Source organism: Gymnoscopelus braueri, assembly GCF_963280865.1.
Source record: "Gymnoscopelus braueri genome assembly, chromosome: 22".
Lineage (NCBI taxonomy): Eukaryota > Metazoa > Chordata > Actinopteri > Myctophiformes > Myctophidae > Gymnoscopelus > Gymnoscopelus braueri.
The window spans coordinates 3,212,887-3,227,886 of NC_137624.1; the positions used below are offsets into that span (position 1 = coordinate 3,212,887).

At 37.3% G+C, this 15,000-nt stretch overlaps 1 protein-coding gene across 1 annotated transcript in view; it reads left to right on the top strand.

The window, feature by feature from the left end:
• Window positions 1-15,000, top strand: part of LOC308078299 (uncharacterized protein) — a 39,324-nt gene that overhangs the window by 5,765 nt on the left and 18,559 nt on the right. Inside the window, exons 3-7 of the mRNA XM_080419418.1 lie at window positions 1,457-2,152; window positions 3,295-3,407; window positions 4,053-4,175; window positions 4,291-4,774; window positions 5,556-5,696. Of these exons, the coding sequence (XP_080275544.1) occupies window positions 1,459-2,152; window positions 3,295-3,407; window positions 4,053-4,175; window positions 4,291-4,774; window positions 5,556-5,696 (1,555 nt within the window). The 5' untranslated portion in view covers window positions 1,457-1,458. The remainder of the gene's footprint in view (window positions 1-1,456; window positions 2,153-3,294; window positions 3,408-4,052; window positions 4,176-4,290; window positions 4,775-5,555; window positions 5,697-15,000) is intronic.

Below are 15,000 nucleotides of genomic sequence, written 5' to 3' on the forward strand. Positions count from 1 at the left end.
ACTATTTCAAAGGGTTGCACGTGTGCGATCTTGTAATATTTTCAAAAGGGCAACTACATATTAATTTGGGGGTCCTGGACATGTTTGACAACCACTGATATAACCCAGATCAAGTCACATTGTGACCAATTCATGCAGCCTGTGATCTAAAATCAGTCTTATACCTAAAGGTCAACATTTGACCTTTATTAAAAATAATAATAAAACAAACAAAAAAGAAAAAACAGCTTGCTCTTTATGTATAGGGTTAGGGTTAGGTTTATGATAATCTCTCAAGACAGATTCAGAAAACCCTCATCTGTAAATGATATTTTGAATTTTAGCAGAACCAGCATATCGTTGCTGTCCGGCAGAAACCATCTCCATTTTTTGCTTTTGTATTTTTTCCATAAATCAGTGCTATTGAACACCCTTTACGTCTGTGTGTTGATTAAAAAAATATTTAACCAATGAAAAGTATTAAAAAGTGCTTCTGACAAAACCAGCTAACTCCATTGGATCCTCAAACTTTCTGCTAAACCTGCTAACTCCACCAAAGGGGGGTGGAGTTAGCTGGTCTTGTTGACTCCAGGCTCCACCCCCTTTTGACCTCCAACCTCATTGTGAGCTTGGAGGTCCAGTTCAGGTTCAGCTGTTCTTATCAATTATGAACAAAACCTCCTAACTCTACTTTTTGTTTTGTTTTGGTCATTTCCTGAAAATGTTACAATTTGGAGTTAGTTGGTTTCTGCCGGACAGCAGAGATATGCTGTTACAATAAATAACTTTGTAAGAGTGTGTGAGATATGTGTTTTTTACTAAATTCACTACAATTGCACGTTTATTAAAGATAACCCTGCCTGGTGTATCTGCCACAAGTATGCTATATATCCAGTGTCTATATTTAATATCTATATTCACAGCATCGTGCCAGTGACATTACAACTAAATGCTGTTAAATGTTTATCTTATTTTAATAAACCTGTACTTTACATGCTGGACACTAAATCCTGATCTTTCCTCATATGAAACTGACTGACATTTATTATCTGGCTGTATTATTTTTACAAACACACTACAGCAAAATCCTGATAACTGTTCAAGTTATTAGGATAAATTATTGAATTGAAGTGCAAAAGAATGTCGAGCAAAATCTATAGAATCAGATACATACTGTAGCATGTTTATCAGATGTAGCAGTGCAGATATTTAGTTTGAGCATAATAACTGCAATAATAATAACAACAACAACAACAACAACCATCATCATCATCATCATATTCTTATTCTTATTCGTATTCGTATTCGTATTCGTATTCGTATTCGTATTCGTATTCGTATTCTTATTCTTATTTTTATTTTTATTCTTATTCTTATTCTTATTCTTATTCTTATTCTTATTCTTATTCTTATTCTTATTCTTATTCTTATTATTCTTATTATTATTATGCTGACTGAACAATGTTTTCACTGACAGGAATGGCTTACCTCAGGATTGTGTTGTTGGGAAGGTGGTGGTCTGGAAAGAGTTCAGCAGGAAACACCATTCTGGGTGGAAGTGTTTTTAAAACTGGAGTTCTAAGGTCAGGGCAGTGTGTAAAAGATGGTGAAGTAGCAGGGAGACATCTGACAGTGGTGGACTCACCAGGCTGGTTCTACAACAGAACACTAAAGAACTCTCCAGAGATTTATAAACTGGAGATCCAGAACAGTGTGTGTCTCTGTCCTCCTGGACCACATGCTGTTCTTCTGACGGTTCCTCTTCATGAAGCATTCACCAAAGAAGATAAAGTAGCAGTAGAAGAATACATGTCACTTCTGTCACAGAGAGTGTGGAGTCACACTAAAGTACTGTTCACCCATGGAGACCATCTGAGAGACACACGCATTGAGCAGTACATTGAGGCTGGAGGGGAAGACCTCCGCTGGCTTGTTGACAAATGTGGGAACAGGTATCATGTCTTCAACAATGAGAAGAGAGATGACACTCAGGTCACACAGCTGCTGGAGAAGATCGAACAGATGGTGTCAGGAAACAGAGGTGGACACTATGAAGTTGATGGAGATGTTGCAGAGAAGTTGTCAGAGAGGAAGAGGAACAGAGAGGAACATGGCCTGACATTGATGACCAAGACACACAGACAGAGAACTGTTCTGAAAGCTCTGTTTAAAGGTGATAAAATCTCTCTCTCTCTCTCTCTCTCTCTCTCTCTCTCTCTCTCTCTCTGTGTATTACCACTGATAAAATAACAATAATAAATCACTTGTAGATTAGAGGAAGTGAGCTCATATTGTCAACTTTATTGTCAATTTTATATTGACTAGTGCAGGCCTGTATATGTGCATTCCACACACACACACGCCGCACGCACGCACACGTGCCTGGCGTGCGCTCGCAGCATGTGTATCGGGGGAGTGCAATGTCTGTTGTGAAACTGGTCAGATTGGCAGTTGTCCAGTTATCCGACTGATATGGCCATATATGGGCTCAAGCTCACTGGGAGGGAGGAGGACATCATTCCGTTCACCTCCACCACCTGTTCTTTCCCCTCCAGAGAGGATCTCATCCAGCTCACTGATGTACTATCAAAACCGAACCTTCAACTTATCAATCAGTATGGAGTGATTTACAATGTCAAATGCGTTGACTAATCATATACGTTTTTTCATGCTACTAGTCTCTCATCTCTCAGACAGACACACACTCACAGAGATTTGTAGAATCTATAAACAGATTTGAATTGTATATTCTCAATGTTGTAATACGTTCTATGGTGGCTGTCGGGTGGAAATCTCATATTCTCAGGAAATGGAAATGTGTTCCAATGGATTCAGTGTAGTTATTATTAGGTCATGAGCTCTTTTTAATACTTTTATTTGGTTCAGTATTTTAAAAAGCTCACTGGCAGACTTTAACGTTAATTTAAAATATCTTTATAAACAGAGAAAATAGGCGTTCTACAAGCTCACAATGTGCCGCCATGCGACACGTTGTGAGCTTGTAGATTGGTATGTATGATGAAGTAAGGCATTCATTTTCTGAAAAAAACATGAAAAAAGCTGACTTATGGAGGTTTCTGCCTGACAGCAACAATATAAAGACTGCTGTACAATTTTAAAGTCTGTAAAGTTATCACTGATTTAATGACCAAATGATTGATATCTTCAAGGATTCATTAATCCATTTTCAATACATTTATATATACTGTTCTGTGGTCGGAATTGTTTGTAATAATTAATATATTATTATAGCTTAATCTCTGAATCCAGACCTAAATAGTCAAATAGTGAACTAATGTAGAGTTTGTGTGTCAGGAGAACATCAGAGTCTACCAGATGTGAGGCTGATGTTGGTTGGAGGAGACCAGGGTACGAGGAGCTGGGCTGGAGATGTCATACTGCAGGGGGAAGTGTTTACAGAATGGAAGGTGAGTAATATTGCATGAACTTTACAATATGTTATAATGAATGACCTGAAAGTAATAAACAGATCAGATATCAATGTTTTCTGATGATGATGTTAAGGTATGCCGTCATGAATGTTTGAATCATCATGTGACCAACAAACTGTCAGTGATCATTACACACACACACACCCACCCACGCACCCACCCACCCACATGCACACACACACACACACACACACACACACACACACACACACACACACACACACACACACACACACACACACACACACACACACACACACACACACACACACACACACACACACACACACAGACACACACAGAATGTAGAATTGGGTTGTCTTTTCAGTTACTTTGTTCAGTTTATATAGTTTGTCTTTATTATTCATGTTAGTTATTGTACTTGTGTCCATCGTGTTTGATTTATATTCAGTGGTTAAAAACTGATTGGTAGACAGTCCAACAAATATATATTTTCATTTGCTCTGTAATCTTTCAAGCCTTCTGTGTTTTACATTAAAATTTCACTGTGATCTGTGGTCAGGCACGTGCACACATAGACATCAAAGGGGGCTTGAGCCCCTGCCCTTTTACAGAATGTGTCAGACAACAGAGACGATTTGCTGACAATTTGCTGACCAGTGTGGTGATCTGTCCAGACTGGTCGACTACACCTCCATCACAGAAGATCAAAGATGTCCTCCTACACGGTCTGACTCTGTGTTCTCCTGGACCCCACGCTGTCCTGTTGAATGTTCCTATCACGTACAGTTTCTCTGAAGCTGACAGGAGATCAGTGGAGGAACACATGGAGCTGCTGGGGGACAGAGTCTGGAGACACACTCTGGTTCTGTTCACAATGGGATACTGGCTGGGAGAGAGACGTGTTGAGGAGTACATAGAGTCTGAAGGAGAACCTCTGAGGAGGATCCTGGAGAAATGTGGCCAAAGATACCATGTTCTAGACTGCATCGAGTGGGACATCTCAGAAGTAAAAGAGCTGATGGAGAAAGTAGAAGACATGGTGACGAGGAACAGAGGACACTTTGCACCTTCAGACTTAAGAGAAGACAGGTCTGTCAGAGACACAGGACACCTCAGGGAGGGACATGAGACGAGACAGAAGACACTGTTTGAAAGACTGACAGGAGGGCAAACATTTACTGCTGAAGAATGGAACAGACGAGAAGAAGAATGGAGGATGAGAGAGGAGGAAGGGAGGATGAGAGAGGAGGAAGGGAGGAGGGATATGGATGAGATGATAGAGAGGATGATGTTTAAGTTTGTGGTGAAGGAACCAGAAGAGCCAACCCTGCCAGCTGTCAGGAGAAGAAGGAAGAGCATGGAATGGTATCCTCCAAGCTGTGAGTATCAATATAATTGATCTTATAGCACACTTCAATGTGATCGTTTTTTACAGTGACTCAGATAAACTCAATAAAAGACACTGGAAAAACAGTGACCTAGACTTTAGTAGACAGAATCATCATAACATATATTGTTCTAAATACACACACACACACACACACACACACACACACACACACACACACACACACACACACACACACACACACACACACACACACACACACACACACACACACACACACACACACACACACACACACACACACACACACACACACACACACACACACTCTCACACACACACACACACACACACACACACACACACACACACACACACACACACACACACACACACACACACACACACACACACACACACACACACACACACACACACACACACACACACACACATTTGAAATATTTATTTATGTCCACATAATAAGAAGTACAGGATGTACAAAGGACATAAACACTGCCAGTGCAGTCAGATAAAGGGAAAACAGCCAGTTACAAAGTGCATGTAAAGCAGAGCATTGTTACATACAAAACAAAAGATGGCATAGGCCTACTTGTCGAACACAGTGGACAACAATCATGGGTAAAGGAAGCAACGCCTCCTCCAAATTGAGCGGCTTCCTATAATAGCTGATATTGAGCAGTAGTAATGTTCATGACCATGATGCACACACACACACAGAAAAGGACGGACAGGGGGTAGCGGAGACAATATATAATAAGTATCTTGTTTTGTGTTGTCTTGTGTTGCAGTGAGTGGTGGAACACCATCTGAAGCAGGAAGTTCATACTGCTGTTCACCTGACAAGGTTCGTGATTGGCTGCTGAAGAGCCACTCTTCAGGATATGGCACCATATCTGAAGCTTCCAGCCAGCCAGACACTGATGTGATGAGTGTGGCAGATGAAGATGTTTCATAGATGAAACTTTAGTTTGACAATCACTGCGGTTTTAGCCGCGGTCGTGATCCACGCATCTCTAATAACTGCATTGGATCAATTGGAACACAGATTACTTTTTATATTTCTTCGAACAGTTTTGGACATAGGCCTACAAGGTTTCCATCTGACAGTGACAATATCAAACATGATCATTGTCATAACATTGATTTATTTTATACATTTACTCATGTCAGTTATTCATAATCATGATAACTGAGAAGGACACAGTCATATTTGTACATTGGTTCTTAAATTATTTACTTTCTCTTAGTCCGTACACACCTGGAGCATTTCTTTCATCTGATTAATTCATATAACACATTGATAGTGACATCATTCATTTTTCAATAAGAGTTTTTTCTCCTTGAATAAAATCATCAGCCTGTACGAATGAGGCATCACCAAATTAATCGGTTGATGTGAAATAATGTAATCATGTCACATTCCTATATTTTGTTCACGTCCTTCCTGTTTATTTCTGTCATAACTTATCATTTTAGGCCGGGGAACAGGGATATAATTATTTTCTTTGTTCTTCTTCTTATCATGTCAACAGTCAAATCTTCATGAACAATTGTTATCCTGTATATTATAATATGGACACATTTCTATATGTTGGTGTAAACTATATCACTGTTTAGGTTCAAACTGATTTGTCAATGTCAGCTAATGACTAAATGAGCTTCAACAGCAAATTAAAATACATATTTTTGATCATTTATCTATACTTTATCTAAACAAAAAAATATTTCTAAATCAGCTTTGTACAGAAGATGAAGCTAAACATTTGAAACTAGATGTGATTTAAGGTGTATTTATACATGTTATTATGATATTTCATTGAGATGATGACTGAAATATAGATTCATATTTGTTGTATTTGTATTTTTTTATATTCCATTTGGTGTGAGGGATCCTGTAAATACAGTGTTTTGTCTCATCTGTCAGATAATAAATCACTGGTTCATGTAAAAATACAGTAGGCCAACTGGAAATTATTTTGTTTGATCTCTATTATCTACCAGCTCTAATACATCATGTGTTTACTGTCTAAATAGATGACTGACAGAAATGCATGGCTTTTAATCCATGCATTTTGTCAGGGCAACAGATTAAATGACAACAGAACATAGTTTAATACTAGTTCATATTTAAACAACAATATCAGTTTTTTTCTTTATATAATTATTGGAAATGACTTAAAATGAGAAGTTTTGAAAAGGTAGTGTATTTGGATACATTGGATACATTATTGTATCCAAAACCAGAACAGCTGTAACATCTGGGCCAACAAATTTACGTAGAAAATAGAATATTGTCTCTGTAGGGCAAAAACCTTGTATCTCCATATTTAAACTTTTTAGGCTTCTTTGCAAATTAATGCCCTGAGGTAGTGTTGCACAAAAGGAGCTTGTGACTAAATAATAACTATTTTGTATCCATTGGAACAGAGGGAATTTTTTACATTTCTTGAAAATTAACAGTTTTGGACATACTAGGTTTCCACCCGACAGCACCTGATTCGAGACACAATATTGTATGACGTTTAGCATGAATGTTTTGTGATGCTTTGGATTTGAGTTTGTGAATCAAGGCTTCAGACTTGTTTGCTTCAGCAGATGACACCATTACTGTATGTTACTATGATTATCTTAACCTTCTAGACCTTGACATTGTATTAATTTGATTGAAAAAAGTCCCTGTCATTCATATGCTGTACAATACAGTACAGTACAGTACAGTACAGTACAGTACAGTACAGTACAGTACAGTACAGTACAGTACAGTACAGTACAGTACAGTACAGTACAGTACAGCATGTGCAAAGCTGATATTACAAATGGACCAGATGTTACAGTGTAGCACTCAGTCTCCTGACACATCTACACAGTGTCACCTTTCTAAAATAATTACCAGAGTCATTTAGTTATTTTTTTTATGTTTTTCAGAAAACTGAAAAAAATGAACCAAATATAGATATATATTTTTAAATATTTTCACACAAAACAGGTTTGACCATATACAGTATGAATATTGATACAGTACACATAACACTGTCAATTATGTAACATAAGAGGATTAAATGACTTAGGCCAATTTACATTGTGAGGAAATTGTAAACCTGATTTTTTTGCATACGGATTTAGGCAATTTTACCAGAGGTAAACAAATACAACTTTACTCAAAAAATTACGTAGGGCACTTTTTAGGAAGGTGATGACAGTAAAATATGTGGTCCTCATTGTGAGAGTTGAATATTATTATTTTTTTTACTAATTTGGCCAAAAGGTCATTCAAGGTCAAAGATCGTCAGGACTAATAGCATTAATGTTTAAAGTGGTGCAGTTTGTGTGTGAGGGGTTTTGGAGTGTCAATCAACTCCAGTCAACCTACCGGGTTCTGAGAGGGGAGGAACTTTTCTATCAAAGAATACAAATATAAAACATTACATAAATATGCTGTTTTGTTTAGAGTTCTAACTTGTACATCAGTTTGTTTGACCAGGTTGTTTTAACTGTGCTTTGTAAATAAAGATGATTTGATTTAACCTCATTCAAGTTTGGATTTATGGATTTGAAATCCATAAATCTTTTAACTTATAAATTACAATTTCTGTTGAAGTTGATGCTGCTCTGTGACTGACCTCAAATGACCTTGAAATGAACACAATACTGAACTGAAGTGATATGATTGACAGCTGTCATTCTAACTGCTATGATTGACGGCTGTCATTCTAACTGCTATGATTGACAGATTTCATTTTAACTTGTATGATTGACAGCAGTGGTGAAAGAAGTACTCAGAATAGTTTTTTAAGTAAAAGCATCAATACCACAATGTAGAAATATTATTGGACCTGTATTCAATATTTTAAAGTGGTGTAAAAGTACAAAAGTATTGGTATTGGTATCAAAATATACTTAAAGTACCAAAAATACTCGTAATGCAGAATGTTTCCAAAAACGTTCACAATTAAAAAATAGAATAGCAGATATGCAAGCTCACAATGTAACGTGTTGTGAGCTTGTAGATTGACTATTTTTGAATAGACAAAGTGTATGGGCTTAATTAGTAATATTTAATAATAATCTAAATGTATAAAGTAACTTGTAACTAAAGTTTCCAAATCATTGTAGTGGAGTAAAAAGTACAATATTGATCAGTATATTTGTTGCACATTAAAACATTTTCATTCTTCATTACTGAAGAACTGTCCAGCAGAGGGAGACAGTAGTTATGATCAGTGGTTCCCAAGCTATGGGTCAGGACCAGGGGTCATCACCATGCCAGCTTGTGATGGACATTTTGATCAATATTTAATTTTTGTCATGGACATACAAAATAACTGGTCAATAATTTTACCAGAAGTTGTTACAAAAACGTCCTCCCTCACACTGAAAAAACAATATGAAAATATTTTTACCTCATCCTTTAAGATTTGTTTTTGTCCATCTTAGTCTAAAATACAATAGTATTTTAATGTATTATAATTATTTAAATACTGGCATTACACTGAATGACAGCCCATTTAATAAATACTAATACATACTGATTAAATGTGATTCCTGCAGCAATAACAATTATGGCCCTATGAACTATTATTACTAACAATTCTTTTCATTTTACCTCTTTTTCAGTTATAAAAACGATGCATAAAAACAAGCCAAGATGTTCAAAATGTGCATGCTTAATTTACACAGATGTATTACTTAAAAATAGCTAAAGGGAAATATTATTGCTGCTAGTAATAATAATTCATGGAATCATTATTGTTCTTGCTGAATAAATCACAATTAATCTATATGTGTGGGCTGTAATGAAGTCATTCAGAGTAACAAAATGTCATTCAGTGCAACACCAGTAAAACACCAGTATTTTATATTAAAATGCAATAACTTTGATATTTGTTTTTGTCTCTCTTAGTAAAACAACAATGGATAAAGATAAAGATAGTTTCATAGATTTTTTGCATTTTATTCTGTGTAATGTATCTACATTATAAAGATAATGTGTCTTAGTATACCTTTAAAGGATGATAGTCTTACAGTTATCATAGTGTTCATACAACAATTAAATATAATTGCTTGCAATTAATTTTTACTTAAACGTTGTAAACTAGTTAAAACAAGAGATAACAAAGCTATTGTCATGAAAACCTTGTTGCACTGAATGACAAATGGTGTAATGCACATCAAAAAACAATAATAAAAACATTATTTATGATTAACATACTGATAATTGCACCACATGTCTGGTCAAATGACATGTGGTTTGTCCGCAAGTGTCTTTCCAAGTTCTCTTTCTTCACCATCACTGTGCAGTTCTTGCTGATGAGACACATACTTAGAATAATAATGACAGAGCTCTATCCAGTTCCATGTATGGTACACAAACACATTATGGCATGTTGGACAATGGTCTGAAATAATGTAAAGTACAGGCTAAATGATAACGGTGTACCGTGCATGCTCAAATCATGTATACTTGACATCATTTTACAAAGCATATATTTATTATTTATTTATGTTGGCAAAAATAACCCAATTCAACCCATATAGACCTGAGGCCGCCTTCTGAAAAAAATCTAATTCTTCATTCAAAAAATAAAAAAATAAATCAAGCAAAGATTCATGTTGCTATGTAATTTTAGATGGCAACATCTAAAATGACAAAGATGCTTTTCCGGATTTAAGGGTATAACGTATATGCTTGCCAGGGGTACTCATACTCTTCCTATATCCATTAGAAGCAGTGAGTGCTATTTGTACAGCACCTGGAGAGCAGTTAGGGGTTAAGTGTCTTGCTCAGGGACACTTTGACACTTTTGGGAAGTGAACAGGGACCTTCTGTTTACCAGGCTGCCTCTCTGCCCACTCAGCTACAGTCTTTTCACTGTTTAATCCTCTGCTTCTTTCCGTCAATACAGGTTTTAGACACCAGTGCGTTTTGTTGACATTGTGAATTGTTAACCCTCTGATTCCACATCTGTAAATGAGTCCAAAGACTCTGATTAGTCCAGGGCTGAGCATGTATGAACTTTTGACTTCAGGACAGGGGTCATCACCATGCCAGCTTGTGATGGACATTTCCATCGATATTATATTTTTGCCACAGACATTCAAAATAAGTGATCAATAATGTTTTTACCAGAAATACACAATTAATGTACAATCCTAACGTGCCTGCCATATTGTCTATGCCAATGTGCTACAGTCAAGCATATCTGCATTAACCACTGAGCCACAAAGAAATATAAGCCATTCATAAAGCCAATCTACAAGGTGACATGTTGAGAGATTGTAGATCTGGTATTTTCAAAACATTTCAGAAATGTTTCTAATCATTTATTTATTTACTTGGCCTATAATGACTTGGGCATGTCATTAAAGGCTAAGTAAATAAATAAATAATTAGAAATGGGGATGCCAGGGTTAAAGAGGTTACCTTTTCTTCAGAAAACCTTAAGACTGCCAGGAGGCTAAGACAGGCATAAATGTGGCATGATGGAAGTCTATTTTGGGATTTGGGATTTCAATATTTGGGTCTTATCAGTACAGTGCTTCTATCACACATTACATGAGCAAATGGCCTTTTAGGTACAGAGGTGAGTGGGTCATATGATTATTGTTGAGATTGCTGGCTTTTTCAGAGGACAGTGTTACTTGAGATCAGGAGGAGATCAAGTTCAACCAGTTCTACCGTACCAATCCAAAACTTTTTTTTTTTGATTGGTATGGTAGATAGTGTTTTTTTTCCATTACGGTGATATCTTGATGAGAAAGCTTCTATCATGATGAGGGAGTCTTAGACCTTGCTCAGTTGTGATGGAAGATATGTAGAACAATGGAAAAAGAAAGGTCAGAGTCAAAAACATCATACACCTGTATGTACATGATGAGTGATTAGATAATGATATACAGGGCATGACAGGAATGCAGTGTCACAAGTTACAACTACTTTCATGTAAGGGCTCCTAACTTTAATCAGAGGTGAGCAAAATGTATAAGCTGGAGGTCTGATGGTGATTGTGGACCCCCAGGCTGTGGATAAAGGGTTTCCACTGATTATGATTGTGGAGTGTTGTTATAGTTATATACTGTTATTTTTGGACTCTTTGAAAAAAAACAGGAAATTTAGATAGCTATTATCAAACATTACTTCTAGCTGTCTTGTTACTTACACCTGATGCAATCATGTATGGTACCATGTACAATACCACAAATCCCCTGCAACATATTAATGAGCATGTCATCCTGACACTTTACGAGTTTACAAAACATATTCAAATCAATTTGAATTCAAAGATTAGATTGTGAATAGCAGTATTCTTTTACATTATCATGAAAAAAGAAGAATATAGACGATATTTTTGCATTTCTTCAAAAGAAATAAACAAAAATAAAATGGGTCACGGACATAGACAAGTCGTGCCACGGACATGTTTGTCCGTGGACGGACATGTTGATGACCCCTGCTTCAGGAGTTTATACAAATATTGATCATTTGTAAATGCAGGCAGCAGGCTATAGGCAGCAGGCTGCAGGCAGCCATGGCACAGAAGCATATCACATGACCAGAGTGGGGGAGGGAGAAAGAAGGCTGTCTCTAAACTCACACGAGAGGCGGGGGATTTGGTGTCAAAGCCCAGGTCAAAAGTGCCTGTTTGCTGATATTTTGGATTTTAACCCAACTGATACGGAACCTGATAATGTTAATGAAGGTTATCTTTAAACTATGTCTGGGTAAGATGCAAGCATTTGGAGGCAACACCTCTAATGTACACACTGAGCTGCAATCGCACCACATAAGTGAGGCTGCCAAATTTGGGCTTGCTGGAAAGCCAAATCAATCACATAGTCCATTATTAGTGCAGGCAGTGCGAGGCAGTATGAGGTGGAAAGGATGCACTGATGCGGTGACCAGATTCATCTGCAAAGAGATGGTATCATTCTACACAGTTGAAAATCAATCGTTCAGAGACATGTTAAAGCAGCACTATGTAACTTTCCTCTTCTAATCGTATTTGAACCCGGTTTCCTGCGCAAGTGCTGATTTTTTTTCTTTACCATTGTGCTAATAGAGCCGGTCTGCTTGTTCAGGAGATAAATTGAATCTTGACCATCAGGTCAAAATTCCTGTCAGATCCTGTGTCTAGGTGAGACATGACCTTTGACATGATTTAAATGTCTCAATAGAAGAGCAGGGAGACAAAATACAACACAGCAATTGTATACATTATATTGTATAACATACTCTACCATACAGATTGGACAAAATAAAAATGTATTCAATAAAACAAGTTACGTAGTGAGGCTTTAACCACACTCGATGGCCAGTACTAGGTAACATCGAGGAATTACCGTCTTCGGAGTGAGCTGCAACATGACATCTCAAAAGTTGATCACTTTCCCCTCACCACAGACGTGTGGTCCAGCCCAAAAATTACACGGTACATGTCACTTACCTTTCATTACTTAGACAAAGAGTCGACCCTGTTATCCAGATGCCAGCTTTTTGCCCGAGGATCACACTGCCGATAACTTAAATGACGCCTTGAAGGAGGCTCTGCGAGAATGGGGATTAAAAGAGGAAAACTTGTCCTGTCTCACGACCGACATTGGAGCCAACTTAAAAGCGGAGCCCTGCTCGTAAGTTAGGCTGGCCCTGGTTGAGCTGCTTCGGGCACAACCTGAACCTCGCTGTGTTCAACACAATCAACAAGACAGAGAAAAGGCGCACAGACCATACCCTGGCAGTTAGTCACAGACCAGACCCTGGCAGTTTGTCACAGACCAGACACTCGCTGGGGCAGCAAGACAAAAAATATGGAGAGAAACGAAGGACACACTGGCGGATCGACGGACGGGGGCAAAAACATAGTCTTGGCCACGCCTTCGGCCTGGCGGAGACAATAAATGGTCTTCAATGTCAAGTGCAGCAACAGCATCTTTTGTTGAGAATCATTCCTTAAAGTCTTTTAACATTTTCTTTTATATGAATTTTGTCAGAATGTACTGTTGAGATATCTTGTTTTATTCTCTTACTTTCTTACTATTGTTACGTAACACTGTGTTTGAACAACGCTCTCCTCAGGGGGAACTATGCTATCTTGTGGTTAAGATCAGCGTGACTCCCATTGTAAGAATGGAATGCGGATGTTCTCTTCATTTACAGGAATCACTTCTCAGTCCTCCATGTTGACAACGCTTTGAGTCTGGAATTTTGTTTCTTCAAAGACAAACTCTGTAGACAGTAATAAGGTAAGCACTAATCTTCCAATACTACATATTAGAAATCAAATAAAATCAAGACAGCCTGCATTATAGTTACTGCAGACCACATAATAAGCTATGGTACGTTAGGTACTTTTAATTTACTTGAGTATTTCTATTTTCTTTTTTATGCTTCTACTCCACTACATCTAAGAGGCAAATATTGTACTTTTTAGCTTAACTTTACAATATACTAGATTTTTATTTAAGTCAAAATTCAAACTTCTTGCTCCCAGGCAATAAGACTTTTAAAAAAGTGGTCCAATTTAATCTCCAAGGTAAAACATCCCTCCCTGCCTCAGCCCCAAGATACTGAGCTCAGCCCTTAATGCAGTGGTTCCCAAACTTTATAGCTCAAGACCCAAAAGAGAAATGTGGTTTCTCCCTGAGACCCAACACTTACTTAGCTTACCTTTTTAAACTGCAATTAAAACATTTATTTATATGGAGCACAAATAAAAATCATAGGTGATACTTCAGTTGAACCTTAGATACAGAATGGTTCAGAGCTCAGAAAAGGTTGAGAACTCCTGATTTATATTTTACAAACTACTGTAGTTTAAATTCATGGTGGATGGAAGACTTTAAGCTTTACAACTGTATACCAGTGGTACGCAAACAGTGGGTCGCAGGCCGATTCAGTGTTTGGACTGCGGATGATTTTAAAGTAGGTACCTCCCCACACACACTTTTTGTGTGTTTTTACTTTTACTACAATTTATAAACATTATTTCAAAAGGTATTCAGACATTTTCTAACAGAATTTCATAAATTGTCAAGAAAACAAATAGCATTTAGATCTGCTATTTTCATTATTAGTTACTTCATAAATTTTATTTTTGTAAGTGTGGGTCCCAGGGAGACAACACATTCTGTTGGGTCTTGAGCTGAAAGGTTTGGAAATGCGACCAAAACAAAAAAATCTCCATGAATGCAATGCTTCATGGGGTGTGTAATTGATAGAAAGTAAGTAAGTAATTTTTT